Source organism: Ciconia boyciana, chromosome 3, assembly GCF_034638445.1.
Source record: "Ciconia boyciana chromosome 3, ASM3463844v1, whole genome shotgun sequence".
Taxonomy (NCBI): Eukaryota; Metazoa; Chordata; class Aves; order Ciconiiformes; family Ciconiidae; genus Ciconia; species Ciconia boyciana.
The window spans coordinates 79,814,321-79,842,003 of NC_132936.1; the positions used below are offsets into that span (position 1 = coordinate 79,814,321).

At 39.9% G+C, this 27,683-nt stretch overlaps 1 protein-coding gene across 1 annotated transcript; it reads left to right on the forward strand.

Annotated features, from left to right (window-relative positions):
- Positions 1 to 531: 531 nt before the first annotated feature.
- On the forward strand, positions 532 to 16,559 carry CCR6 (C-C motif chemokine receptor 6). The gene is made up of 6 exons (XM_072857968.1): positions 532 to 627; positions 1,842 to 1,916; positions 7,052 to 7,131; positions 10,389 to 10,495; positions 13,673 to 13,749; positions 14,631 to 16,559. Exons 1-6 carry the CDS (start codon positions 565 to 567, stop codon positions 15,714 to 15,716), a joined length of 1,488 nt encoding a protein of 495 aa, XP_072714069.1. The 5' UTR covers positions 532 to 564; the 3' UTR covers positions 15,717 to 16,559.
- The last annotated feature ends 11,124 nt before the right edge of the window (positions 16,560 to 27,683 follow it).

Sequence of the window (27,683 nt, forward strand, 5' to 3'; positions counted from 1 at the left end):
TCCTGTACTAGTGGAAGCTGCTTGCCTGTTTTGCCACTACTGAAGTATTAACAGCAAGGATTCTTCAACAAGGGTACAAGCCAGCCTATGCCTATGCTGGCAGCATATGAAGGGGAACAAACCCCTCTAATCTTGCTGCCTGCATTTGCTGTGGGAAGTGGTATGACATCCTTCTCTTTTTCAGCCATGTAGGCTGAGACCTAGAAGTCCCCTTCCCACTTGTGCTGGGAGTGGTGATGACAGGGAAGCAGGTTTTCCCTCCATCCTCACAAAAGACAGTAGGTAAAGCTTGCATCATGTAACACCTGTATACGTCAAAATGGAAAAAGGAAAACAACCCCCTGCACACACCCTATCTGACAGTAGGTTGCTGTGTGAACTTGGACATGAGGAACACACCCCGTTGTGGAGCTGGGTGATGAAGATATCCTCAGAGACCTGGCTTGGCAGTGAATGCGGGTCTTGACGTCAATGTGACAGAAACGTCTTTCTGTTAGACAGGCAGAAGGGGGCTCCTGAAGGATGGGCTCCTCTGTGTGCCAGCTGCAGCAGGGTGACCCAGGCATGACCGGCACACAGAACACATCGTGTCCTGCCAGGAAGATGTCATTGTCCCTCCAGAACCAGGTCAGTGTGAGGTTCAGGGGATCCTTTCCAGACTTCATGCGTCACTGTGGGTTAGTGTGGACAAACCTCACCTGTGTGGATGAGACTTTCCCTCTTGGTTCTGGGTGGGAATGACAGTTCTTGCCAAGGAGAACCCTTTTTCCACAAGCAGAGGGAGGGGAGGCAAGCTAGACCCAACCCTATTTAGGGTCAAGGTCTGGGATCTTCCTGCTGGCTTTTGCTTGACCCCTGAAGGAGTTGGTTCTGTTTGCTAAACAAAGGGGAAATTCCTCACTTGAAAAAAAAAACCAATCAAAACCAAAAACAACAAAGAAAGAGAATGAACAGTTTTCTGTTGTTTTGGCAAGCTAAGCCAGCCACCTGGAGAGAAAGGCAGGTGCCAGAGCCCAGGAGAAGGTAGGGGACCGCTGCCTGTGGCAGCTGACACGTTGGCTCAACTGTCTCTTGAAACCTTACTGAAAAACACCTTTGGGACTATTTAGACATTTAGAAGTAGGCAGAAGTCTAAATGCCTCACTAGACTGAGGCCTTCCCTGATTCAGAAGGGGCTGAAGAGTCAGTGCTGCAACGTTAAATGAAATGCAGTGGTTAGCAGTGGGCGTGTTGACCCTGTGCCTTCACTTTACACTAACGTTGAGAAGTCAAGGAACGGATTACACAAACTTCATGTAACCAACATTGCTTTGAGAAACTGATTACAGTTTTGGATTCTGGTTTTGTATATTTGATATTTAAAGGTAGTCTGCTAAATGGTTCTTGTGATATGTTCCTTGAGAGTTAGGGTACTTAGTCCCAGCACTCGGAACTGAACAGGGAGCAGATAGGCTTAGAGACGAATGGACAAAAGGTGCAGAGGAGCAGCATCTCTGCCTTGACGACTGCTAGCAGGTAGAATGAAATGGCTGGCTGGGCCAGGTCTCATTTCAGCATTTCAGCTAGCAATGGTCAGAGGTGTTTTGGGAAAAACTGAGCTTTGAAATAGGAAGAGGAATATTGTGCCTGTGAAGTAATGAAAGAACAAGACTGCTGGCCCAAACATCCCCCACTGAGCGTGATCCAGACTCCAGACACAGACTGGTGAGGTCAGTTGAACGTGGACAGAAAGAATGCTTTGAGGGCGAGAGAAAGAAGCATATCTGTCAGATGGTCCTCTCTGAAGGGAGGGACTATGCTGAGGCATGTTAAGATCGGTTCCTCCCTGTCCTTCTTTGTAGGAGGAAGCAGACAGAGCCAAGACTGCTTTGCGTGAGGCCACAGAGAGCAGCCATGGGGAGCAGCTGCAGATTCTGGTGAGTGCATCCCTGCTAGTGTCTAGGTGGTGATTCCTGGGATCGGCGCTAAAGCTTCAGGGCAGTGAGAGCCCACTGGGGATGAGTGATGGACCAGTGCAAATTTAGATGTCTGCCAAGCCTGGTCAACGAAGTGGGAGGAAGCTGCAGTGAAGCAGGAAGTGGTTAATATTAGCATACTTTCCCAAATGTCTACAGTGGAGGCAACCAAAACATCCTGGAGAGGAGGGAGCATGGGTAGCTATCCGTTGCCAGCTTTCTCAAGTGTGGTCTCGCAGACACCCATGCTTTTTCCCTTTGGTGAAGAACATGTCTGTGCTGCACAGCACAATCATAGAATCATAGAATAGTTGGGAACTTTAAAGGTCATCTAGTCCAACCCCCCGTGCAATGAGCAGGGACAATACCATGAAGAGATGAGTAAGGTGCCTGGGTGGGCATCAAAAACAATCTAACTTGGAGTAAGATAAATGGATCCTTTGGGGGCTGTACTGCATCTGGCACCTGAGCTGTCTGGCATAGCTTTGTACAGGGTAAGGAAGATATACTGAGAGACCTGTTAAAAGGTCTTGGGCTTGCTGCAGATGGAGACGTTTCCTTGCCAAGGCCAAGAGCCATGACCAAGTTCCTGGTTTTCCAGCTCTAAGCTCAAATCAATGCCAGAATGCCTACATAACTGAATCTGTCCCTTTGTGCTACTGGTGCCACCTGATAGGAGAGTTATACCTGGATATCTGGGCTGATCATCTACTGTTCACTATCCAGCCTGTTGCCCTATAGTATCATTTCAATAGATTTAGCTGTGCTGCATGGTTTTCCAACATACCTGCCCCACAGCGTTATCAGGTGCCTATCTTCGTGTGGGCTAGGTTATAGTTATGGAAACAAACCCATCATCTCTCAGGAATGGGATGTAAGGACATCCTTGCATTCTCTGTGCAGCACAGATTTAATCAACAGCAGTTGCCAACTTGCTGCTCCTGTGAGGAAACGATCAGTAATGAGCCTCCTGTTACTTCTCTGGTTTCTTTTTTTTTTTCTTTTTTTTTAAACACATCTATAATCACAGTGGAAAAATCAATTTTATCAAAGCACTAACCACCAGTAAGTCACTGCATACATGAAGACCTAGAGATCAAATGATAACAGCAGTTGCCCACTCTTAGAAGGGAAGTGAAAGGTGAACTATCTGCTGCAATATGAATTCAGAGAGCTGTGTTAGCTGTTCACAACAGAGGATCCTGTGTCAGCAACGGCTCTCCCTGCCACCTCCTTGGCACAGCACCCCAGTGTGCATTTACTTTCCCTCCTAATCTACATGGAAATTCATGGGTATGCTCAAGTCTCTAAAGGGACCGAGGTATCTAGCTTATGTTGACTGCAGTAAGAGTTAAGTGCCCAATACATTTAATGCTTATTAAAAGCAGAATGATTTAAACATGTGCTTGATTATCTCACTGATCCACATCTGACAATAGAGAGGATCTGTGATTAGGACACAACCTCCTTCCTACACCAGCCTGCACAAGTGGCATCTCAGTGGTGACTGTTTCAGAACAGTAATTCCCACTGTGCAGAAGACCTGGAAGGAGATTTTCCTCCTTGCAGAGCAATCTCTTGTGGGAGTTTTTCTCTGGGTTGCCTCAGGTCATTGGTGTGGTTAGTGGTTATAGGCTGCACTATGGTGTAGAAGCAAAATGAGGGACTCATTGTCTCATTGAAGTGGTCAGCCAACCCCTCCAATTTGTCTTTACGATTGGGAAAATCACAGTCCATGAGCTGAAAAGCACACGCTGCATCTTGGTCCACACAGGAGGAAAGAAATCTTCTTTAAGATGTATCCAGCCAATGCAGGGACTGCATATTGTGTAGACACAATTTCAAATGTCATTCTTCCGTTTCAGCATTTGTGGTTTTAGGTGGGAGCCAGGATCCCAAATGCCTTAAAATTTCCATACTAAACAACCAATTGCATCATTAGGTATATAAGCACCTTTTAAACTCTATCTTTTAGCTCTTACTCAGGCCATGAAGGCCACTGCTGTGGAAAGAGAGGTGATTGGGGCATTCCCTGGTGTGGGTCTCTTGTAAAAACAGTCATATAAAGAAGTACAACTCTAAAAAGAAATCAGGTCAATGAATTCAACATACTCAGGTTGAAATGTCAGTGCTGGGAGTATAGACTGATGACAGGCTTTCAGAAACTACTTTGGTAGTTATTTCAATGAGACACGAAACAGAGAGTGAGGGACTCAGCGAGCAAGAAAAAAAACGTTACCACAACAGGTATGGTCTGACTACAGTATCAAAAACATAGAAATTATGTCAGCGACTGCATATTTAACTCTGCTTGTCTCTTTGCCTTGTATTTGCAGCATTTCTGATATGGAAACTCACTTGTCCTCTACAGCCTAATGTAAATTAGTCAGCAGGCAATTCAGCAGAACTTTCTTGCAGGGGAGCATTTACTTCAGAAGGTGGCAGTTATTTGGAAATATTTTGCAATATTTTGTCTTCTTTGTAGCGATACATTTGATTAAAAAAAAATTAGATCCACTTTAGCAAGAATCTGATTTTAAGCCTTTCAGCGTAGCTGCTGTGTTAAGCTTGGTCTCATAATGACAACTTATGTAAACGTTGCAGTAACATGGGCTTGGTTTCATGGATTCATTGACCCAGATGGGATCAAAGAGTGTTGTAATAGGTACTTCTGATATGTAAATCTCCACTGGACAGGGGAGACACAGGAATGAAGCCATTTTCCCCCTCCATGACCTCAGAAAGGACATTTACAATGAAAGCAATCTCTTCCCACTGAGGAAAAGAAAACCTCTGGGTGATGCAGAGCTGTATGCAAAGCACTGCGCAGGTGGTCGAGAATACGGGACTGGGACTCATGTTATACTTTCTTCCTTGGGATTTCAGGAAGAAACATGTATTTTCTGGTCCATATGACAGTTTCTTGTGGACAGCGAAGGTAGATAAGTGAGATTACGAGTGCCTGGCATCTTCATTCAGTTGCCCCTTGGCAATACAAGGATTGTATCAATCTGTTCACTGTAAAGGTTCATTACTTCTGGCATAACCTTGGGAGATGCTCTCACCAGAAATGGTTCTTAAACCTTTTTAAGATAAGCAGCTGAAGGGCAATAGCAGGAAACAGATGAAATACAACATAATTCAGGTAAAAGTTCTTAAAGGAGTATAACTGATAGGAAATTGTCTGCTCAAATTATTTCTTAGTGGAAAAAGCATGACTTCAATAAACCAGATTTTGCCTTCAGAATGCCTTTAGCTATCCCAGAAATATTTTGATGAAAAATTGAAATGTGTTAATGGGAAAATGCTGCTCTTATGTCTCATGGGAGTTGTTCCTTATGAATTCCAATCCTTTTCCTGACTAGGCTTCTGTGAGACCTTAGACCATGGAATGACATTACTCATTGCCTACTTTCTCTATCCAAAGCTAGGAAATGTAGTCTGATCTGTAAGCTCAGACTAGAAAAGAGAATAAAGGCATAAACAACTGTATAATAACTCACCTGTGCATCTTGGTGCTTTTTCTAAACTGGCATTTTTGCTATACAAACTTCCATCAAAAATCCGACAATTTTTTGTTTAAAACTTTTGTTTTCATCAACATTTTCTCCAAGAAAATAAAATATTTTTAACCAGCTTTTCTGAAGCCAGTGATTATCAATGGGTGGATACACTTACTGCTCTTTATGCTTCTTTCTGGAAGCCAGGCCAGCTAGGAGCTAGGCTAGTTCTAAGAAGTGATGCTGCAGTGAGGCAGAGGAGTGCTCTGAGTATGACTGTGCTCCTCCTCCAGAAATTCCATGTTCAGTCTGAGAAAAAAATAACCTCTGAATCTTTACCATTTTCACATGATCAGCAAACTGTTTCCCATCAATTTTTTTTAGTCTCCTTCCATTTTCAAATTAATTAGCAAGTGCATTGGTGGAAGAAAACTGATGGATTGTGAGGTTTTACAAATGCAATCATACGTTTTGGGCTAGGGGCGAGAGCTAAACACTGATTATGCCTCCTTCCCAAGGAGGTCTGCCTCCTTCCCAAGTGCTCTGTTTACAACCCTTACCCATTTAATCTCCTGAGCCCTATTTGCTCCCATGGCAAAAACTCTGTAGAAGGCCTTAGGAGGGCTCTGTCTTCTCTAACTGGTTTGACAGAGGTGATCAAGTAATTAAAACATTGATGGATGCCAGTCAATATGGGATGGATGTCGGTGCTGGGATCATGTTATTTCAGTCCCTGACACCTCATAATGTGTGAGGAGGCCTGCGTCTGACATGAGCGGATAGACGGAATCAGGTGGGAGTGAGGCTGAAAATGTGAACAAAAAAGATCAAAGGGGAAGCAAGTGACTGGTGCTACAAAATGTAATGCTGGAGAGAAATTATGAAGACAACAAGAGATGAAATAAGAGAAATCTAGAAAAGCTGAACAAAGAAAGAGGAAGAAATAGGGACAACAGAAAACTAAATATAGAAATACCAAAACCAGAAAAAGCAAGTTTGGCAAGGAGTGAAAAGCCAGATGCAAACAAAAGAAGGAAAGTTTGAAGGAATTAATGAGAAAAAATATATTGACCATATAGGTTGGTAATGTTAAAAAAAATTAAATGGGTAATATAAACAACCTCAAAGTAAATATATAGTTTACATTTTGTAGTTGGAAAGAATGATGGAGAGACCAGAACCTCAGCTGATGGCTAGATTTTTGAATCGGATTAGACTGATCTAAATTTAACTGAGTGAACATTAAAGCAGGATGGAACAGCGTGGGGTGTGTGTGCTGCCTTTCTTTTAGGATTAAAAAACCCCAACATCCTGAGTCATTCCAGAAGAAACATGTGGATTCTGGAATAACTCAGATGGTGGTTTTGTTTTCCTTATCTTTCAATATTTGCTTTCCTTAATTAGTGGCGGCAGAAAACTAACATGTGGTGAGATTTGAGAAACCGCAATAACCATATTAGCTAAACGAGAGTAGATTTCCTTTCAGAGCTCTAACATATGAACAAAACCTAACTACATGTGGGGGCTTCATTTGCATAATATGCAGATTTTCAAATAGTTGTGTTAAAAAGAAAAAACCCTTTCCACTTGCCACAGTGTGAAGGTGAAGCACAAAGCGTCTGCAAGGAAGGCTGTCTGGGCTTTGTAACTGGGTCAAAAGAAAATGTGCTGATAAGGTAAGTTGGACTAGTTACCTTGTATTAACTTTGGCATTCACCTACATGGTGAATTCTTCACCTTCTGAAAGACTGTTATTCATGCTGAGTATTGAATATATTGCAGATGAAAAGCATGAGATACATTTAAATTAGAAAACACCTGAATACAGAACAGGATGAGCAATAGTTTTTGTAATGGATAAGCTAAAATTCTGATTTATCTTTTAATGACTCTCATTCTATGAAATAGAGTTGATAATATTCAGCTGCTTTGCAGGCTAATCTGTTAGTATTCCAAAAGTCGGTTGTTGTCTGAGAGAGGTGCTGGAAGCTGTTACTAGCAGCAGAAGTGCTTGTTTGAATATGGACTACAATCATCATGGACTTGGTTGGTGATTTGTCGTCACATCCATTTTTGCGATACAGAGGGGATTTCTACTTCATTTACTCATTATGTGCTGCTTACATGACTGCCACGGGCTAGGTTTGTCTTTCTGTAATGAAGTTTGCTTTGCAAAACGCAGATCCATCTCTTCAGTCCCAGAGTTATGAGAAAGAAGCACTTAAAAGGCCCACAGTGAAACGGCCTGCAATGAAATACCGGCAAATTCCTTTACTGACATAGAATGTGCTCCTACTCTGAATTTGTTGTTTTTAATAGGATTTGAGCCCATGTTTTAAAATGTCAGACACCGTGAGCAGGAATCAGTGGTTTGCTTCAGATGGCATTCAGACAGAAAGTGAGTTTTCCATAAACAGGATCTAGGCTGTCAGATACAGCTATGTTATTACAAAAAGTGTATACACCTCAGCTTATCAAGAGTAAATGTACTATTCCTTGCAGCTCTTGAGGGACAGGAGATTGAAAAATGAAGCTTGTATTTTCTTTCCAAGAAAGTGCCAAAAATACCTTATAAGCCTCATCTGAAGCCCGAATCAAAATAATTAGATTATTTCCATTGCTACATTTTGACATGCAAATAACAGCAAGTTAGCAAAACAGTACAAAAATGTAGTTAAAAAAAAGTAAAAGCCCTCTTAGCAAAGGTTAAAAGGGTGGCCTGAAAACTTGTTAAGTTTTAATGGTGGAAATTGTTATGAATTATGACATAAATAATACAGTGAAAAGTACTTCGCTATTGTGATTAAGGATGTCTCGAAAGATTCTCAAGGTCTGGGCACCTTGCCAATCATCTTAATGTAGAAAACCAAAATACAGTGCAGTTGTTTAGCACCTTCCACCATATTGTTGCTCATTCACCCTCCCCACCCACACCCCTGCCTCTGTGCTGCCCGCTCACATTGACCAGCAGCTCAGCTCTCCTTCCTCATCTTCATAGGCCAATTAAAACATAGGTGTCCTTCAGCAACTGCTGCAAGTCACTAAATCTGGACTGCTTCAGACAGTTAAGAAGACATTGCTGAGCATGGTGGCTGCTAAGAATACAAGAACTGTCCCGTAGACCAAAGGTCGATTCAGTGCCATGTCCTACTTCTGAAGATGGCCACACGCAGACACCTGGGGAGAAGAACATCTGCCTCATGACTTGTTCTTTGATATCCTTGCAGCTTTCAGGAATCTGTCTTTTGACCATTGCTGCACCCTGGTCCCCCAACTGCAGCTGCTACTTTGATTTACCAATAGAAATTTAAAATGGAGATAATCTTAGTCGTCTGCTACAACTGTTTCTCTTGGCCTTCTATCTTTACCTCTTCTTCTCTGCAGTGAAACTTGCATATCTTCTTTCCTCTATGTAACTAGACTTTACCAAACCGTATTTCAAATGCTCAGCTACTTTATGGATTTAATCATAACCTTCCCCACATCTGTGATGACAGGGAACAGTTTAGTCCAAACAGCAATAAGGAGGCCAATTTAATCTTATAGTGAGCCCATTGACGTTATTTCAGTCACAATCCCAATAGATTTCACACTTTTTTTGCTTTATGCATCGAACAGTGAAGATTGCCTTTCAGCAGTAACAATCAAAACATGCATGCAGTGTGTCCACATTCGCACACACATATAGGAAAAAACGAGACTTGCACTTCAGGGTTTTTAAGTATCTCTGCGTTGTTCTACGCAAATATGTTGGGATTTTCTCATAGCTGAGGTCAAGGTCTTGGATCCTATGAAAATCAGCCATCGAGAAAATGAAATTTGCCTGCTTAAATGATTATGAACCATTATGACATGATACTTTAAATCTACCAAGTCACATTTTGACACTACGCAGTGTTTTTGTTTCATTCACTGGGTATGGTTAGTGGAAAGCAGCACCATACTTAAGCTGCTAGGGAGCCACTGCTATTGTGATATGCTCAGTTTTGAAAAAAAGACGAGCGTGACATCTATCATCCTGCATTTCTTTAAGTCCAGCGTTCTATTAATTTAATCATATCTTACAAGGCTGCCTGTATTAATGCCATCTGGTGTCTCTAATGAGATCACAAGCTGCAACTGAATGTTCACAGTTTCTAAACAGTTCACAGAAACACAGTTTCTAAAATAAATAAGAAGTTTGAGGGGGCTTTTTACTAGTTTTTGTTTTTCCTGCTAATGCAAAAACATTTAAGTTGTCATCAGAAACTAAGGTCTGGAAAAGAAACGTTTATAGCTTTTAAAATTCAGGAATCATAAAATGAAATATTTTCATGTCTAGTTCCAACTAACTTTAACAGCAGACCTAAACAGCATGCACACAAACAGCAAATGTTTGTGCCAAACAGGCAAATACAATTGCATTTTCCTTCTTTACCTGGGCATTTGCATATTTTGCGTTAGCAATTCAGGCAAAACATTTGGATAATGTGCACCTAGACATATACCAGATTATTGTTTTTTCTTCAGAAAACAGCTATTATTCAATTCAGTAATTAACACTTGTCTCAGTTTTGCAGTTCTACTGTAAGTGATCTTGTTGATTTAAATGATTTAATGATTAAAGTGCTCATTTGCATGACATTAAGTGCACCCTTTGCAAAAATAGACCATCATTCAGGATGTATTCTGAGCACAGTGACAATTAACATCCTACTATTTATGATTCTAATGCTAGCTTGATTATTTAAAAAATAATATCATTACATAGGTAGCCTAATTAGTAAATGACTTGCCTCCAGCTTGCATGTTTCCAGCACAGACAAGGTTAAATATTTTCCTTTATGTAAAAAAGCAGGTTATTGTTATTGCTTGTCAGGAGGAAGTGGTGATTATTTAAATTTAACTCTGTACCTTTAACTAATGCTGTTATTTCTTGTTTTTCGAATTAAAGTGTACTCCGGTTGAGGCTGATGGTAAATGTGCTTGAGGCAGCCACAAAAGAATGTAACAGAATCACACATCCTCTTTCACCTGATCTTCAGACTATTTTCAAATCTGGTAAGTACTAAAATAAAATAGGTAATCTATAATGTATGTATGTGTGATGAATGTATTAAACTTAACAACACATAAGTAGGAGTGTACTTACAATGGTGGGCAATGCTTAAAAAATACTTATTGATTCCCTCCAAGTACTGAGAATTTTTTTCCTTACAGAAATCTGTCTTTTTCCTGAGATCTTTCTTTATCCAGTGTCTTTTGATTGTATAATTCAAATGATGTATTTGTATTTAAGATTGTAGTTTAGTCTTACTTTTGAGGACTCACATATTGCTTTCATAGTGAAAAGAAGTATGATAATGTGGATGAAGTGGAAAAATAGTAAGCTAAAAATGCAACGCTTATATATTTAATATTCAGAACATAAGTATGTTCGTGTGCACATGCATAGACATGTGCCCATATGTAGTATATAAACAATGTTAGAACACCCCCCCTTATATATATGGAAATTTATTTTTATAATTACCTAATACATTAATGCTAAATAAATCCATAAATATGCAGATTATAAATTACAAAGGTGCCTATTGAAAGACTGTTAGAAAGATTTAAATTAAAAAGAAAATTGTGTTTATAGGAGTTCTGATTCAACTTCCTTTGCAGCCAGTGCATCTTCTTAATAACTTCAGCAAATGCCCTTTTAAATTCAGAAAAGGAAATAAGCTTGAGAGATTTAAATCAGGTCCTAAATCTGATCTCTGCAATTCTGGTTTCACTTTGAGTCCTTCTCTACTGCTCTCGTACCAACAATCCTCAAGAAGCTTTTGGTGGACAGTGGAAGGTCTTTTGTGAATAAAGGTGTGACTGGTCGTGCCCTTGTGAATTCCTGTAGCATCAGGGAGAGTGCGCAGCTCTCCCGTGATGAGTAGTTGTTGTTCCCTACAGGCTTTCTGTTGAGCTCTTGTGACAACTAGAGCGCCCTTCTTCGGTCTGAATCTGAAGAGATCTCCTTTCTTAGCCCTCCTTGCAGGCTATAGGAAACACCCATGCTCCCTTTCTTCTAAATGCCTTCACCCTGGCTTCTTCCTTCTACACGTTATACTAAAGTTTGAGAGTGGCTTTGGCCAAGTGGCATGAAGAGTGACTGTTTTATAAAGAGCGTATGCTGTCACGCTCTCTTTGTATATTTTAACCATGTATGTCCTAGAAAGATATGAATGACAGATACCTAGAATGGTATTTTTCTTGCAACAATAAAATAACAGTTTCTAAAATAATAACCTAGACAGGTACCCCTTTAGTGCTGTCTGACTGAAGAATTACTGTAGTTCCAACCAAGCGCAAAGGGTAACAGAAACACGAAGCAAAGGGCATGAGTGTCTGGCTAGATGGGGTCAGAGGAGGGTAGAGCAGCAGATGGAGACTAGAGTTGCTCAAAGATGGGCTAGGGGACCATAGCCCCAGATGAACTGTACAACTTACCTGCTTGCCTTATACACCTTTGCACTTCTGAGAGACACTTTAAATTGTTTAAAGCTTGCTTCAGAAGGTGTTCAAGTGTTTTCAGGCTGCCATATTACTGCAGCTTCCAAAAATCAGTTTTGAAAAGCCAGCAGAGGAAGCTGGAGAGGTGGTTAAAGATTTATTTAACAGGCAGGAAAGCCACAGAAGCTGTGATGCTTAAGCAACATCATACAGTATGGATCTTTACCCATCTGCAGCCCTCTATCATGAGCCAGCCTCCCCACATGAGTCATAGAGAGTCTTATCTTCATTATGCTTTTGGAGATTGTTCAGTCCTTTCCCTCCCCCAACTTCCCAGTTATATCTGGACTACATCTGCCCCACTTTTACAGATTATCTGTCTCTCCCTCTCTCTTTCAAAATTCAGGTAATTTCCAAACAGGAAGAAATTGCTTATCTAGACTTAAAGTTGACCCATGTGCACTTCCTAATTAGCAGCACAACTAACAAAAAGCAGAGAAACTCTAGACGAAAATGCCATTCACAGCCTTAGCAAATATTGGACCTCATGTCGTCCAGTCTGCAATTACTGCATTGCTGGTGTGTGCCGTTCTCACAGAGCAGCTAATGGAAAGAAGAGGAGGACTGAACTCATGCAGGGGAATGCTGAGGAACTAAATGTCCTGCCTGTGGGTTCCTGGGTGAGGTTAAACCAGCCATTTAAGCCCAGCTTTGCACATGTGGCCACCAATGGCATGTTCCCCATTTTATCTATCTGTGACTTTAGACTCTGTGGTCTGATTTGCAGAAGTCTGAGCCTCGCTGCAACCAGAGTCAATGGATTTAATCCTTTACATAACTGAAGTCCTTCATAATGCTAAGCACTCCTAAAAGTAATGTTAGGGGGGGACAGGGGTCTCAAACTGAACGTTGCAAGTGGACGCTTACTGTAATGAGCCAGTGCTCAGGTTCCTTCCTTGTAAAATAAAGGTAATAATACCTCCTCACCACAGGGTGTTGTGCAAATTAATTAATTACCTTTTGTAAAATAATTAGGTATCACAGTGGTAAAGAAAATACGTTATTTTCATAGAGTGCAGTCTCTCTCTCTCGCTCAGCTCCCACCCGCTATATAACACAAAGATCTGCACACTGAACAAAGACAAAACAACACTAGTGCTCACTCTGTTCCTATGTTGTGTACTATCCTTTGCACTATAAGAAGCAATTATCCTTAACTTACCTCACTACTGTAATAAAAAAGGGCAAGTAATGTGATGTTAAAAGTGCTGAGACACACTGATAAAATGCCAGAGTAAAAGAAAAAAGTTAAAGTGCCATATTACTGTTACGGAGTATACTAAGGTAGTGCTGGTTTTTTGTTCCATATTTCCCTCAATACACTGATTGCCATTGTCATACAGAATTTCTGAAAGTAAAATTTAATTTACTCTAATTTCTTGTGGTACGAAGTCAATGTGAAGTAAGAGTCACATATTCTCATGTATCATTTATTAGCTCTATGAATAAACATTCCATATGTAAGATTGTGCTCTTAATGAAACTGATACAAACTATCCACTTTCCACAACTGCACTTTGTGCTGCAGAGATGTGGGATTTGTTGAGATGCTCCTGTGTATTGTTGATATAGTTGAAGTGACGAGATTCTTCTTTGAATAAATGTTTTATTTCCAGTTATGTTTTTCTACTTGTTCACATTTCTTGTGTTGGTTTCCCAATCCAATCTACTTCATTTTCTTTTCAGAAATCCTTGGAAAAGCATTTTCAAGTTCTTCTCGACGTATTTTTCTTTCTGAGAAGTGTACTGCCAAAATGAATTCTGTAAGTACTTAATTGATAAACTATATTAGTACATCAATAAAGCAATGAATCTGGAAGGCCTAGCTCTTTGAGGCTGCTGGTCCAAATGCCCTAATCATAGGAGTGATTAGCTGAAGAGGTGTTTCTGACAGCAGAGTTCAGTGTCAAAGCACACTGTTTATTGGGTTTGCACTCTCCTAATGTAACTACAGGTTTGTCTGTGGTGCAGGCACCTGTGCCTGTGGCTAGCCATCCTGGATTGCCTCTCTAGCCGAGTGGAGAGAAGTAATAATTTTTGGGCTTGACTTAGCCAAGCTACGTTAGTATGAAATGTATAACATGCTAGAAAGGCCTGTTCCCTGCCCTTGAGGGTAAAGGAAGTCTAGACCTCTACTTCAAATTCAGACTTTTACACTGTAGAGTCTTCTGTGATGGCAGACTAATTCTTTCTGCATAATGTATTTAAAGATGGAAACCTTTGGGCCATCCAAAAAAATTATCTCTATGTTCGTATTTTAATTAAGATTTTATGAAATTCTCTAGTTAGTTCTTACAAGTCTCCTCTGCAGTGTTAAATACATTTGTAATTAGGGTGTGTGGTGGGTGGAAACAGTGTAAAACGTAGCGTTGGAAGAAACAACAGTGCTGTGGGCTATCATCAGATGAGCTTGATACAGACTTGAAGCTGAGATGTGGGAAGGACTCGACAGAAGTATTACAGTTATCATAAGGGAAATGTCACTTCCATTTCAAATCAGCAAGCCATATAATACTTGTATACTAGTTTTCAAAAGATTTACAAAGTACCTTGTATTTGTATGACTTTGTATCTATTATCTTTCTACTATATAGAAATTAGAGATTTATACCTATGTGTTAACTGGTGATCTTCTTTTTTACAGACAGAGACTTGTACCACAGATTATCCATTTTATTCAGACTATGCTTCTCTAATCACACAACCTTGTTCTAAGTTGGAAGTCAGGAACTTCACAAAAGCATTTCTGCCAGTTGTGTATTCGTTGACTTGTATCATCGGCCTAGTTGGTAACATCTTTGTAGTGATGACCTTTGCTTTATATGAAAGAACCAAGTCCATGACGGATGTGTACCTCTTCAACATGGCCATAGCGGACATACTGTTTGTTCTCACTCTCCCACTGTGGGCAGTGAATTATGCTGCTGACAAATGGATTTTCGGTGATTTCATTTGCAAAATGACCAGAGGTATCTATGCAATCAACTTCAGCTGTGGCATGCTGCTTTTGGCCTTTATCAGCGTGGACCGGTACATTGCTATCGTACAGGCAACAAAGTCATTTAAATTCAGGGCAAGAACACTCGCATATAGTAAACTCATTTGTTTGGTCGTGTGGGCATCATCAATTTTAATCTCTAGTTCCTCTTTTCTATACAGTGAAAGTTACAGCTTCTCCACCAATGAAACCAAAGAGATTTGCGATCACAGATTTGACAGAATGTCTGAAAGCACAATGCTGAAATCACTGTTGCTGTGTCTACAAGTTGGATTTGGATTTTTTATACCTTTCATGTTCATGATTTTTTGCTACACATTCATTGTCAAATCCTTACAACAAGCTCAGAATTCCAAAAGAAACAAAGCAATCCGTGTGATCGTATTAATTGTAGCTGTTTTCCTAGTTTGCCAGGTACCTTATAACATTGTTCTTCTTGTGACAGCTGTAAATATGGGCAAGTTAGACAAGTCTTGTGACAATGACAAGATAATGGCGTATGCGAAATACATCACTGAAGCCGTAGCATTTTTACACTGTTGTGTGAACCCTGTGCTCTATGCATTTATTGGAGTGAAGTTCAGAAGTTATTTTGTGAAGATAATGAAGGACCTGTGGTGCATGAGATACAAGAAATACAATAAACGTAGTTCAAGGACAAATTCTGATCTTTGTCATTCAAGACAGACTAGTGAAATTCTGACTGACAATGCATCTTCTTTTACTATATAATACAATTTGAACAACATTATTACTGAAGGACTCTTCTCACCAAGCAACCCAAACCAGTGTCACTGAGCCTGTGACAAGTCATTTGGGCTTCTCTGCACCCCTAAGGGAGCTCCCACAATCTACAACTCACTTCAGGAAAATAATTAAGATAAAAGAATAACACTGTCCTGTGGAAAACTGAAGTCTTATTCATCTCTCTTAACATTCACACTCTTCTAAAGTGCACTCCTTAGAATTATCAGGAAAGTGAAGTTTACAGAGCAACCCTCCTTGTTTTCTAAGGAAAAATTGCATCTCGTCTGTCCTACATCATTGAAATATCCCAAAAGTACTAAGTAAATGAATTAGGTTATGTCCAAGCTCATTCTACTTACATTTATGTTGTTTCTGTTAGTTGCTTCTACCTGGAGGAAATCCTATTTAAGTGTAGGTCTCCACTGTGCTTTTGTTGCAGACAGGTCACTGTGATAATACTAACCTAAAGAGATGGCATTTTGAGCAAAGCATGGCAAGGAAAGCAAAGAGAGAAATGAAGAAACAGGCTCAAGGCTCCTGGCATAGCTGGGCTTACGTGTTAGGTCTTGTAAATCTTTGCCCAGTTCTACACTCCACCTGCTCATTGGGAGTTGCTTACACCAAAGCTGAGGCTGGTCAAAGCCAACAGTGACATCTCTACTAAAGAGAATATTAGAAAAAAAGAAAATTATTAATTGAAGAGAACACTGAAATATCCACAGAAAGGTTTTCCGACATCTCCTGAGATTATCTTTTGAATAGAGAATGGAGCTTTGCTTGAGAGGTTCTTCTCTTCATTTGGCACAGGATTCAGGTGGAATCCATCAAAGCTGATCATCTGGTGAACGTCTCTTTGTGAACAGTTGTTTCTTTCTAGCTGAAATTCACACTCCATTTTTTAAAAGGCAACAAACTGTACAGAACTGCAATTCTTCCAACACATTTTGTTGGAACTTGATCAGTGACAAAACAAGATGCATTTCTTAGTATTTAGCTACCATTAGCAAAGTTTCCTTAGGAATGGATTGACTAGCACAAATATGCATATATGAAATTTACTCTATTAGCTTCAGAAATTATTAAGGACTCTATCTAAAAATAAGAGCAGAATCTGACTTCAGCCAGCCAGAATTTTTACTGAATTAGTCAGCATTTGACTCTCTATGAATATAGGAATATTTATAATAAACGTAATTAGTTTTACCCAGGCATGACTTTTCAGCAACCCCTCAGTGGATCTTCTTCTCATTGAGCGAGCTTCACCGCACTGTAGCAGTCATGGTGGGATGGCGAGGTAGACAGGAGCAGGAGCTGGAGGGCAGAGGGGCAGGATGGAGGAGAGGAGCACCACTGCTACCTGTTTGCAGTCTGCTGAAGTACGTACAGTCCTCTGCAGTTCTGCTGCAATGTGAGCAGAAGCCATGGCACTGTCTAGATTTGCTGTTGTGTGGGATTTTACACTCCTACAGCTGTGTAAATGAATGCAATCTGCAGCATGCTTTTTACCTTGGTTGGTTGGTTTTTTTAAAGTTCACGGCTGAAGAGGAAGTGGAGCTTGGATCACTAACCACATCTTTCAGTGGCAATGCAAAGGGCCAAGAAGGACAGTGCTGGAGCTGAAGATCCCTTGAGGAAGGGCGTTGATAGGGCACGACACGAAGCTAGTACTGCCTTGGCTGGTGCAATCCATCCTTGTTTACAGTGCAGTGTGAGGTTTTTACCTATCAGCGCCAGGTGTGATAAAGATTGCATATATTTATCATGACTGAATAGGAACTAAGGCAAGAATATGATACAAAATTATGTAAATGCAGATGCATGCATTTGCTGTATATAGCACTGATGATTTTCTGGAAGAGAATTCAGCAAATAAAAAATGTAACTGAAAAGGAAAAAAACCCCTCAGATCTAAGAGTGTCTTGCTACATGTGTTGCCTTGAAACATTCTCTTATTCAGTGCAAAATCTCTCATATCTGAATGACATAACATCTCTCCCTCAGAGGCTGCATGAGGGAGTGTGCCCTAGGGCGGGAAGTCCGTGACTGAAGCCCACCGAGCGCTACGGTGGCTCTTGGTCAGAGCCCCGCAAGGCTCGAAAGTGTACCCCCACCCTCCTGCCAGCCCTGCTGCCATGCCTCAGCCACTGAACAACCAAAATGCCGCCGGGACGGGGTTGGGGGGCGAGACAGTGGCCAAGGGGCAGTCGCTGACCCTGTCACTGTCACCGTCCCGCAGGAGCGGGCTGGCTGACAGACCCCGGGAGGAGAGGGAGGGCCCCGGGACAGGGCGAGTGTGCCATAGGCGTTGTGAAGCGGTTCCTGGCTGAAGGAACATTCTCCCTCAGGGATGAGGGAGGAAGGGGAAGAGAGCAAAGCTCGGTCCCACAGGCTGGGGCGTTCCCCAGGGAAAGGGGCCTGCCAGGCTGCCTCACGGGTTGCCAGCCCCTGGTAAGTGTGAGGAACCCTGGTGAGTTGGAAATGGTGGTGGTGGGACATCTGCCTCGGGCGGGAGGCAACACAGCCTCCTGGCTGCTGTCTTGTGGGAGGGAAAAATGCTCACTGGAAATGATCTTGAAAAGTAGAAAATGTACCCAGCTGTTCCCCAGTTCTCATGGGTGAGAAGTGTTGCTAAGGGAAGGGGAACATGGTGCATGTGTGGGACTAAAAGAGTGCTTGGGGTATGAATTGTGCCGATGTCAAGGCCTTGCTAAAAATCCCACTTGAGGTACAGCTGAAATCTCGATTGCCAAGAATGATCGTCCTGTCTCTGGGAGAAACGGGGCTGAAGGGTAGGATGGACTCTCAAGGGGCTGCTGAGCAGGTAGAACCGCAGCTCCAACCCATGGGGTGCTGGCTTTCTTACTCAAATTTTGAGGGAAACTACAGAACGGAAGTATGGGTAATTAAAAATTTAATTTACATGCAATACCTTCTTACCATTTTTTGTGAAATCTACTGGAAGGTAAAAGAGCAAGACCAGTTCAGAGCGAAAGCAGTGGAAGAGGAGAACCCCACTGCTCAATGTTCAGCAGCAGGCGGCCATAGTGGCAGGTTGGCCAGTGGATGTTGCTGACAGGCCCACAGATATTCTGTCTTTCCTTCAGTGGCCATGTCAGCATAACTGACAGGTGAGCTGGGGTTGGTGTTGGGAGTTTAGGGCATGAAAAGAGCACAGATTTATAGGAACTTGGGTGTTACTTTCACTGCTTACGGAGTAACTTTTCAGAGCTTGCTATGGATGCTGCTTTTTATTATTATTTTCATGTTGTAGTAGCTGTGCAGTACACTGCATAGCAAATACATGGTGAAATTTTCTTTTTTGTTGCATGTATTCTGTCTGTTATTTTTGAAGAAAAATGACGTGTTTTTATATAGGTCCTCATTTCCTGCCATATTTAAAGAGAGAAGGATACATACTGCGTTGTGTCATGTCATACACACAGAAGATGCGGCTGATAAGCTTTGAGAAGACAACTCATATCTTCCTCCAGCTGGGGGCTGGCGCTGGGTTGTGGTATTGGCTGCACGTACAAGGTCTCTTCTTGTTAGTGGGTTCCATTCTGCTTTTGGTGGCTCCATGGCAGCCCTGCTTGACACTTCCCATTCAAGCAGTTCAGAAGGAGGTAGGTCATCAGTGCACAGTGTTAAATAAAGGCATAATATCTCAGTGCAGACAGCCTAAGCTAAATCTGTTTTCTGACACATATCATCTTGAAAATGGACCTAATTTATTAACTGGCTCCCCATAAAAAGTTACAACTTTCTTCCCATGGTATTTAAATTTCATGTGCTATCATCTTTTCTATTTATATACTAATTTTCTTAGAAGTGATCACTATAAGCTGGTGAACCTGCAAGAGAGTCACAGTGGACAGAGGAGATCAAAGCCATTTAGGCCTTGCTACTAGCAAGGAAACGCAGAGGAAAATTATATGCAAAGATAGATAACAGTTGGAGATGATGAGTGGAAACTGAAAAGAAACAGGAAAAAACAGTCAGAGAGAAACATTTTTGTGGTGGAAGGTTATTGATAATGATTAAGTACATAACAGATATAACTCTGATTTTATTATTTAGACCAAACTCTGCTTTGGATTTTTGTAGGGTGATCTTGTTGACTAGAATTGTCAAAATTCTGGGGGGTTTTGCTACAAAAGTAGCAAGAAGATGGTACTTGAAGCTTTCTGAATTTGGACAGAATTGGAAAAAATAGCTTTAGATTAAGTGAAAATGATAACGTTTTCAAAATGTCGAAACAATTTGTTTTATGAAACATCTAAAATGTTTTGACATTTCTGGTTACTTTATCAGTTTCAGATCCAACTCAGTTTTCAGATACTGTAATAAAAGCCAAGGAAATGATTTCACAAAACCACTGAAAGAGGCTCAAAATCTGTTTTTTTTATGCTGCTGCTGAGCAATCAGGGTATTCCCTCCTACCACCTCATGTGGTAGGAGGTACCACCTCCTGCCACCACCTGTGGATTAGGAGTTTATACCCTCTTTGAAGCAGTCTATGCAAAGTACAGCTCCAAAAACAAAGAAAAGGAGGATGTTTCACCCTTAAATTGTACTACCCCAATAGCTCTTAATTCTCTTCTGGGTGGTGTAGTTGCAGACCCTTCAGGCTGAAGAGGGAATTAAATTACATCTCCTCTACTGTGGGTGAATGACATGAAACCTGCTGGTAATGATGTCACCAGTAAGCAAGGAGTTGTTCTCCGGGCAGCTTTGAGCATAGTTAAGTTCCTTTTATGACAAGTTCCTTAAAACAAATTCTCCACTTTTGGTTGAATGAACTCCATTATCTAACCTAAGCTGAAAAGTGACTGAGTTTTATTCAGTTGAGAAAAAAACCCCTATTGATTAAAAAGTTATTTTGATGGTGAAAGTTCTTATCCACCAAGTCAGGACCCCTTTCCCTATGAACTGAAAAACCTGTTGCTTGTACAATTTTCTAGCTGATATCCATAGTCAGTTTTCTTTGAATTGCTAGTATTATGTAACACAACTGTATATCCTGATGCACGCTTCATAAATTTAATGAATTAATCATCTTCCATTTATTTTCATTGCCTTTTTATTAGAAATACATACTGAATTACTGCATTATCAATTTGATCTCTCTATATAAAGCTGAGCTAAACCAGTCAAATTAATATTCTTCTATCAAAACTTTTTAAAGCTCTTATTCAGTTTTAGTATAGCTTTGTCATTCTTAGACATTTATTTTAGGTCACAAATCATATCACAAATTGATGTGATAATATATATTTAATCTGTTGTAACTGGAATTTATTTATAAACTTGTGATTCATTGAGGATTAGGGGAAGTAGAGAACACTCAGCTCCTTCTATAAGAAACAATGGCTGAACATTGAAGAGCTTTTCTTCAAAATAGAAAATATCTGTGATCTTGATTGACAGATTGTCAACCATAGACAGCCCTGATGCTTCAGTACAAAGCATGGTAGTTTTATTTGTGAAGAACTTGTGCTTAGTCCTATCTAGTGGTTACAAATGATAAAGGAAAAAAGCTATCTAATTATGAGAAATTTCTTAGCCTGGATTGGATCATCCAGCTATGGTTTTGTTGTGATTTCTGGTTCCATTTCTGAAAAACTTTTACAGAGATATGGAATCGTTAAAGTCGTTACAACTGGAACTCTACTTGCTATCCTTGATTTTCTTTGCTCATATTTTGCTAGTATTCAGTTTTTTACCTATGAATTTCTGGTAGGTATCAGATCAAGTTTTGCTTCTAGTCCACATAATTTGTTATTACTTTTTGCTAGTATCAAGTATGCTTTTATAAAACCAATTTCTATGTTCTGTATTCCATCACAAAAATACAGAATGGAAGATAAAAAGGAATACTAAGACACAAAAAATGTACTATTTGTTAGAATGCATGAACGATGTGTATTTATGGTAGACGGTTTGATTTCTAAGAGAGAATTATACAGAAGGAGGATACATATTAATGTATCCTAGGTGAATTATAATATATTGTAATGATCTGTCTCATAAAATTTTAATAGAAAAATGTAAACACCTTTGTATTTATTTTTCTGATTCCGATTCAAAACAAATTTAGCTCATAACAACAGTGGTAAAAATAGTACTGTTTTCAGAGGCTTTTTACAGTTTATGGTATTTTCAGACCAGTGGATGTATGTGTTGGTTTTACACTTCAGAAGCAACTGCTAGTAATAAAGGACAGTACCGGCAGGGGTGCAAAAAGTCAAAACAGAGATTGAAGAACCTGCTGTACCTTTTACATTGTAGTTAATTTGGCATGAACACGGTGTTTGTTAATGAAAGTATTATGTTCTCTGGGATTTTCATAAAACCAGGATTTTTTAACAGACTTATTAATGCAGGAAACATTTTCTATTTTGTCTTCATTAACCTCTCTTGTTCTTGTCTTTGGCTGCATGCAGCTGGATTCATTACAAAATATTTTTAACCACTGTTGCTCTGAACAGTTTTCTTCCCTCTCAAGTTTTCTATAAATACCTGTTGTTTTGTAATTTGACTTTAAAATGTTATTGAAGAAAGCCATAGAAATCATGGTTTTAAGATGGCTTTATTGCTTTTACTAGAGGACTAAATTCCTTTTCACTTTTTCTGTTCTTTGTATTTATTTCCGTAAGGGTAAAAATGATTGTTTTGTAGTAATGATACAACACTGCAGAAACATGTTAACTTGCATAAAATTGTTAGTAATATTGGACATAAAAACTCAGTGATAGCTAATTCCACTCACTTGATTTTTGTGTAAAATACTATCTAAAATACTTGCTTATTTGAACCTGAACCACATTTAAAATATTCATGCTTGGATTATCCTAAACTGACTTTCTATCTCTTAAATCTCTATAGATTTAAGGCCCAAAGACATGCTTTTAATCACTTAGTTTAGCCTTATAATATAATAATATGACTATGTTAGTCATATATTCAATAATATGAATAACATTTGTGTATTTATAAGTTTTACCTTGTTGCTTTCCTCCAACCTAAGGTTTGTGACTGAACTGAAATTGCACAAGATTGTTGCCTATTCTCTCCACCAGTATACCCTTCCTCAAGGGGTGTTGCTGCTTCTTGTCAGTGAAGGAGGACGAAAGTGAAGAACCTAATTTTCTCCAAAAATAGCATAGTTTTCCTCCTTTCAATCTTTAAGTGCTTTTACCTGATATTAATAGGTTTGGTAATGGTAAAGCTTTTACTTTACCACCAAACATTCACTGGCAGCTGGGGTTGCAATGTCTGGAGGGGCAACAGCTGCTCTTGTGCAGAATCAGGTGCAGTTATGCCTCGCTGAGGTCTCCATAATTACGAAGGGCTAGGCTGCATGCTTATTGTGCAATTCCAACAACAACCATTTTTGCTGGTTTTGGTTACGATACACTCAAAAATATGTTGCTCTTCTGGCTTTTTTAAATATGGGATTTCGTTTTATCACTTCTGTTTTTTTTTTCCATTACAAAGGCATCGAGTTATTTAACCATTGCTACATTCTCTAAGGGCACTTAAGGACAAATATTTCCTGGCAAAACAACTGTGTAAGAAACTTCTCTCCCTGAATGTTTTTTTGCAAGTCTCACATTCTCAGGTAAGACTTTGTACCTAACTCTGAGTTCTGCTAACACCTTTTAGCAGTGTTTTATTCACATGTGTGAGCTGGGCTTTCAGATTATTGAACATTATCATGACGCAGCTGAGGGGCACCAGCGACCTCCCAAAGGGAGGTAACTTTTTAAACCTTAGCAAATATCAAGCTATGCCCCAAAATAATCCCAGAAAATGGTGCAAAATGTAGGAAAAGAAGAATGTAAACAACTGGAATAAATCCTGAAGTTTCTTCTCAGTTCTGCACGCCAACTTTAAGTTCCGTAGAAAACTAGTTGAATCATTTTTGTTGGATTTTCAAAACTCGGTGGTAGCAGTGCATTATTGCTTTGCACCAAGAGGTGCTGGTTTGTTACAACCGCAGTAAGAAAGGCACAGTCTCTCTAAGGTATCATTTAAAATGCTATTTTATTAGAGCTAACACAATAAGGAGAGAAGCACATACAAATAAAATAAGAAACCCCCAGTTGCACATGCAAACAGATCTTTGAAAAATAGCACTGTATTATTTATTATAAAGGTATCTATTTGATACATTTACAGCTGAAAACTGTGTATGACTTAGACATTTCACTAGATAATGCAACATACTTTATGGCACACATTTACCCTTCTTTGAGGAGGGGGCTGGACTAGACGATGTCCAGAGGTCTCAATAATCAAACTTAACCATTTGTTCTATGACTCTACTGACAGAAATAAGCAGGTTGCTTAGCTATCTTCTATTTGGAAAACTACGTAATATGGAGAATACCAACTGTCTTTACATTAACTGGGCACCAGATTTTTCTTAGTAAGTCAGATCCGTTTTAAGATAGTGTTTATTTCTAATGGCTGGTGGTGTTTTAGCATCTGAATGTCTGTTGGTTTTACTGTGTGTAACTACAGATTTAGACGATTCTTCTCTGCATTATACTAGCTTTATACTGTTGCAATTCTGAAAATCTGTTATCAACAGATTGTCATAGGTACTGATTTGCACTTTGTCACTATCTCACTTAAAAGGTTACTGAAATCAAAAGGGCTTTGTCCACTAAATTCAGTCCCTGCTCAGTCTGTAAAAGTTAATTTCTTGTCTATATCTGTATATTTTCAATTCACAAAGTTATATGATTTAATGATACAGTATAGTTCCACAAGAAGGGAAAATAAGCATGTAGTGCCACACAAACTGCATTTCTCTTGTCTGAAACTTCTTTCTCTGGCTTCCCAGTTGATTGCATTATAGGAGAATATAGAAGGACAATTTCTTATGCATTTCAGAGTCTGGCAGCCAGGGCAATTTGTAATATTCACTAAGAGTGAAAATGCTCAAGAGGTTTAAGTGAAGACCAAGTTTTGATACAGCACAGGTAGAATGAAATTATTGGCAGAGAATATAAAAAAGTTCTGTATCTTGCTGCTCTATTATATAGTGTGTGATCTCTGATAAGGTAATGGTTATTTGGTGGGGAACGCAGTGAATTAAGGTGGTGGGGGTTTTTTTATTTGTTTGGCCTTTAAGTAAAAGTATATTTTTGTGTAAAAATTACTCCCAAATACTGCTTCATTGCAGAAATGTTCACAGCAGTTTTATGTAAATTTTATGCATTCATAACAAAAACTAAAGTAACTGCTTTTAAGGAAAAAGAGAGAAAAAGGTAAAATAAAGGCAAACAAAGGGCCCAATCTGGACTGAAGTACAAAATCCAAGTTACAGACATGCTTAGAGCTTTGTAAAGGCCCTCACAGCAAACCACAAAACCAACAGCTCTTTGAAGGATTCTGCCTAGATTCTGTGGTTGTAAAGAGTCTGTGAGTTTTCTGTCACTGTGTCCTGGTTTCGGCTGGGATAGAGTTAATTTTCTTCCTAGTAGCTGGTATAGTGCTGTGTTTTGGATTTTAGTATGAGAATAATATTGATAACACACTGATGTTTTGGTTGTTGCTAAGTGGTGTTTACACTAGCCAAAGACTTTTCAGCTTCCCATGCTCTGCTGGGTGCACAAGAAGCTCAGCCAGGACAGCTGACCCCAACTGGCCAAAGGGCTATTCCATACCATATGGTGCCACGCTCAGTATAGAAACTGAGGGCAGTTGGCTGGGGGGTAGCAGTCGCTGCTTGGGGACGGGCTGGGCATCGGTTGGCAGGTGGTGAGCGGTTGTATCGCTGTTTTTTTTCCCCCTGGGATTTTGTTCCTATCTCGTTCCCTTGTTGTTTTCCTTCTCATTACAACAACAACAACAACAACATTTATAATTTTATTATTAATTATTAATAATATTTTCTTCTTCTTCTTCTTATGTTTCAATTATTAAACTGTTCTTATCTCAACCCACAAGTTTTCTTACTTTTGCTCTTCCGATTCTCCCCCCCATCCCACCAGGGGCAGGGGGGACGGTGAGCGAGTGGCTGCGTGGTACTTAATTGCCGACTGGGACTAAACCACAATACACTGCTTTTGATCATCTGAGAAAAATTAGTATTTATGGTTAGGGCTATAAAGCCAGGATTTTAGGAAACCTTCTTGACTCCAGTTTCTCTGCTGACTTCTACACCACAAGAGAACTTTTGGGAATGCATTTATCGGAAATGAATATTCCTCAAAATCTGCTTCCTCCTACAAAGGCAGCTAACATGCCTAAGACATGGGCAAACTGTTGGATACTTCAGAGTGCCTGATAAAGTCTCGAGTATCTCCAGCAGAGAACTGGAGCATACAGGAATCTTGTTAAACATGGACTAATTCGTATCCTTCTTGCCTCAGGATAGGAGTCAAAGCATCTGAGTGGACTGAAAAGACAAACAAAAGCTACCACAAGACAGTGCAGGATATAGGATCTGACAGCTACAAACATACTGGGTAAGGTTTTTAGCATATGTTTGTATATGACTGTTCCCATGGACTTTAATATCGCATTGAACCAGACATCAGAAAAATCTCATGGGGAAAATGCTAAAAGGAAACATCAGCTGTTACAGGATCTGACATCAACTGAGACGCACTCATATTTACAGGGTTCTGGCTGCAGAGAGGTTTAGCTCCCAGATGCCCAGATATTGACTGCCACTATCAGACGCATCTTGTTTGGGTGGGGAAGCTTATCCAGAAGAATTGTGCATGAAAGGAACCTACAGTGAGATTTTAAAATATCTTTACTTAATTAAGAGCCAAAGGCCCAGCTGTCAAAATAATACTGCTCATGGAAATCTGTCTTGCAAATGAAGTAGGGGGTTAGTGATAACTGGCCCAGAAAGTCAGTTTTGTTGGTGTAAGCTGTATCCACATTATTGCCATTATAGTCTGTTATAGCCAGTGTGGCTCCATTGGCAAAGTGCCCTTCTTGTGGACTTCACTCAGGGTGGGCTGGTAATTCCAGATGGAAAAGTGGATGTCATGGTATAAACAGACTGAGTCAATTATGTGGTATCACCTAGTTCAGAAATAGAGCTGTGCTCCAATTTAAAAACTCTCTGCAAATCATTGTTACTGTCTTCTTGACACGAGTGTGGAGGCTTGGGTGTATTTGGAAACCGGACTTTTCATCAGTCTGAGTTTAGTAGCCAGTAGGGTATATAAAAATGCCACTGTTCATTGGTTACGAATTTTTGAAATTTCACATTTAATATCATAACATGTTGTGAGACACTGATACTATCCTAAGAATCCCTTGAGATTACTTCAGAGAGTATGCATTTCTTTTAGGCATAAACTATTTTTGCTGTTACATTTTTTAAAATAATGTGTGCTTCAATTTGCCTGTTTGCTCTCTCAGAATAGTGCAAGATTTCCCTCTAGTGGTTAAAACCCGTAGAAAATGTCTGAAAGGGTAATGTAGTACCTGTACTATCTAGTTTTTTGTAACTTTACATCACAAAGGATGCACAGGAATGTCGGACCTTAAATAGATGTTATTACTTTGTAGATGTAATCAAAGCTTCTTTGCAGCCTGAATGAACAGAGACATATTACAGAGCACAATGCACTCACGCAGTTTACTTTTTTCCAAAGCCAGGTCTTTTTTCACTGTTGTGGGCTTGAGTTGTCTTTGTGTAATGAAGAATATGTACCCATTTATATCAGTACACATTACCAACTACTTGAGCTTTCTCTCTCGGGTGGGGGGGTGTTCTCCAGTTAATAGAAATCTTTTTTTGTTTCACAGCAGATATCAGCATCTGCAGAGAATTAAACTCTGGCCCTTTTTTACTCTACCTGGAAAGTTCTCTTCTTCTAAGACACAGCAACAGATAATACAAGGGACAAAGCATCACATGCCCATTTCAGAATTTCAGGCTCACTTGCTGGGAGCTATTTGGTGAATTCCTCTTCT

What these genes read in the sequence shown, in the direction of transcription:
- CCR6 (XM_072857968.1), top strand. Translation starts at nt 565, where the DNA reads ATGACCGGCACACAGAACACATCGTGTCCTGCCAGGAAGATGTCATTG. An exon ending in GGGAGCAGCTGCAGATTCTG is followed by an intron (nt 1,917 to 7,051) that starts GTGAGTGCATCC and finishes CACTTGCCACAG; the next exon opens with TGTGAAGGTGAAGCACAAAG. An exon ending in AAAGAAAATGTGCTGATAAG is followed by an intron (nt 7,132 to 10,388) that starts GTAAGTTGGACT and finishes TTCGAATTAAAG; the next exon opens with TGTACTCCGGTTGAGGCTGA.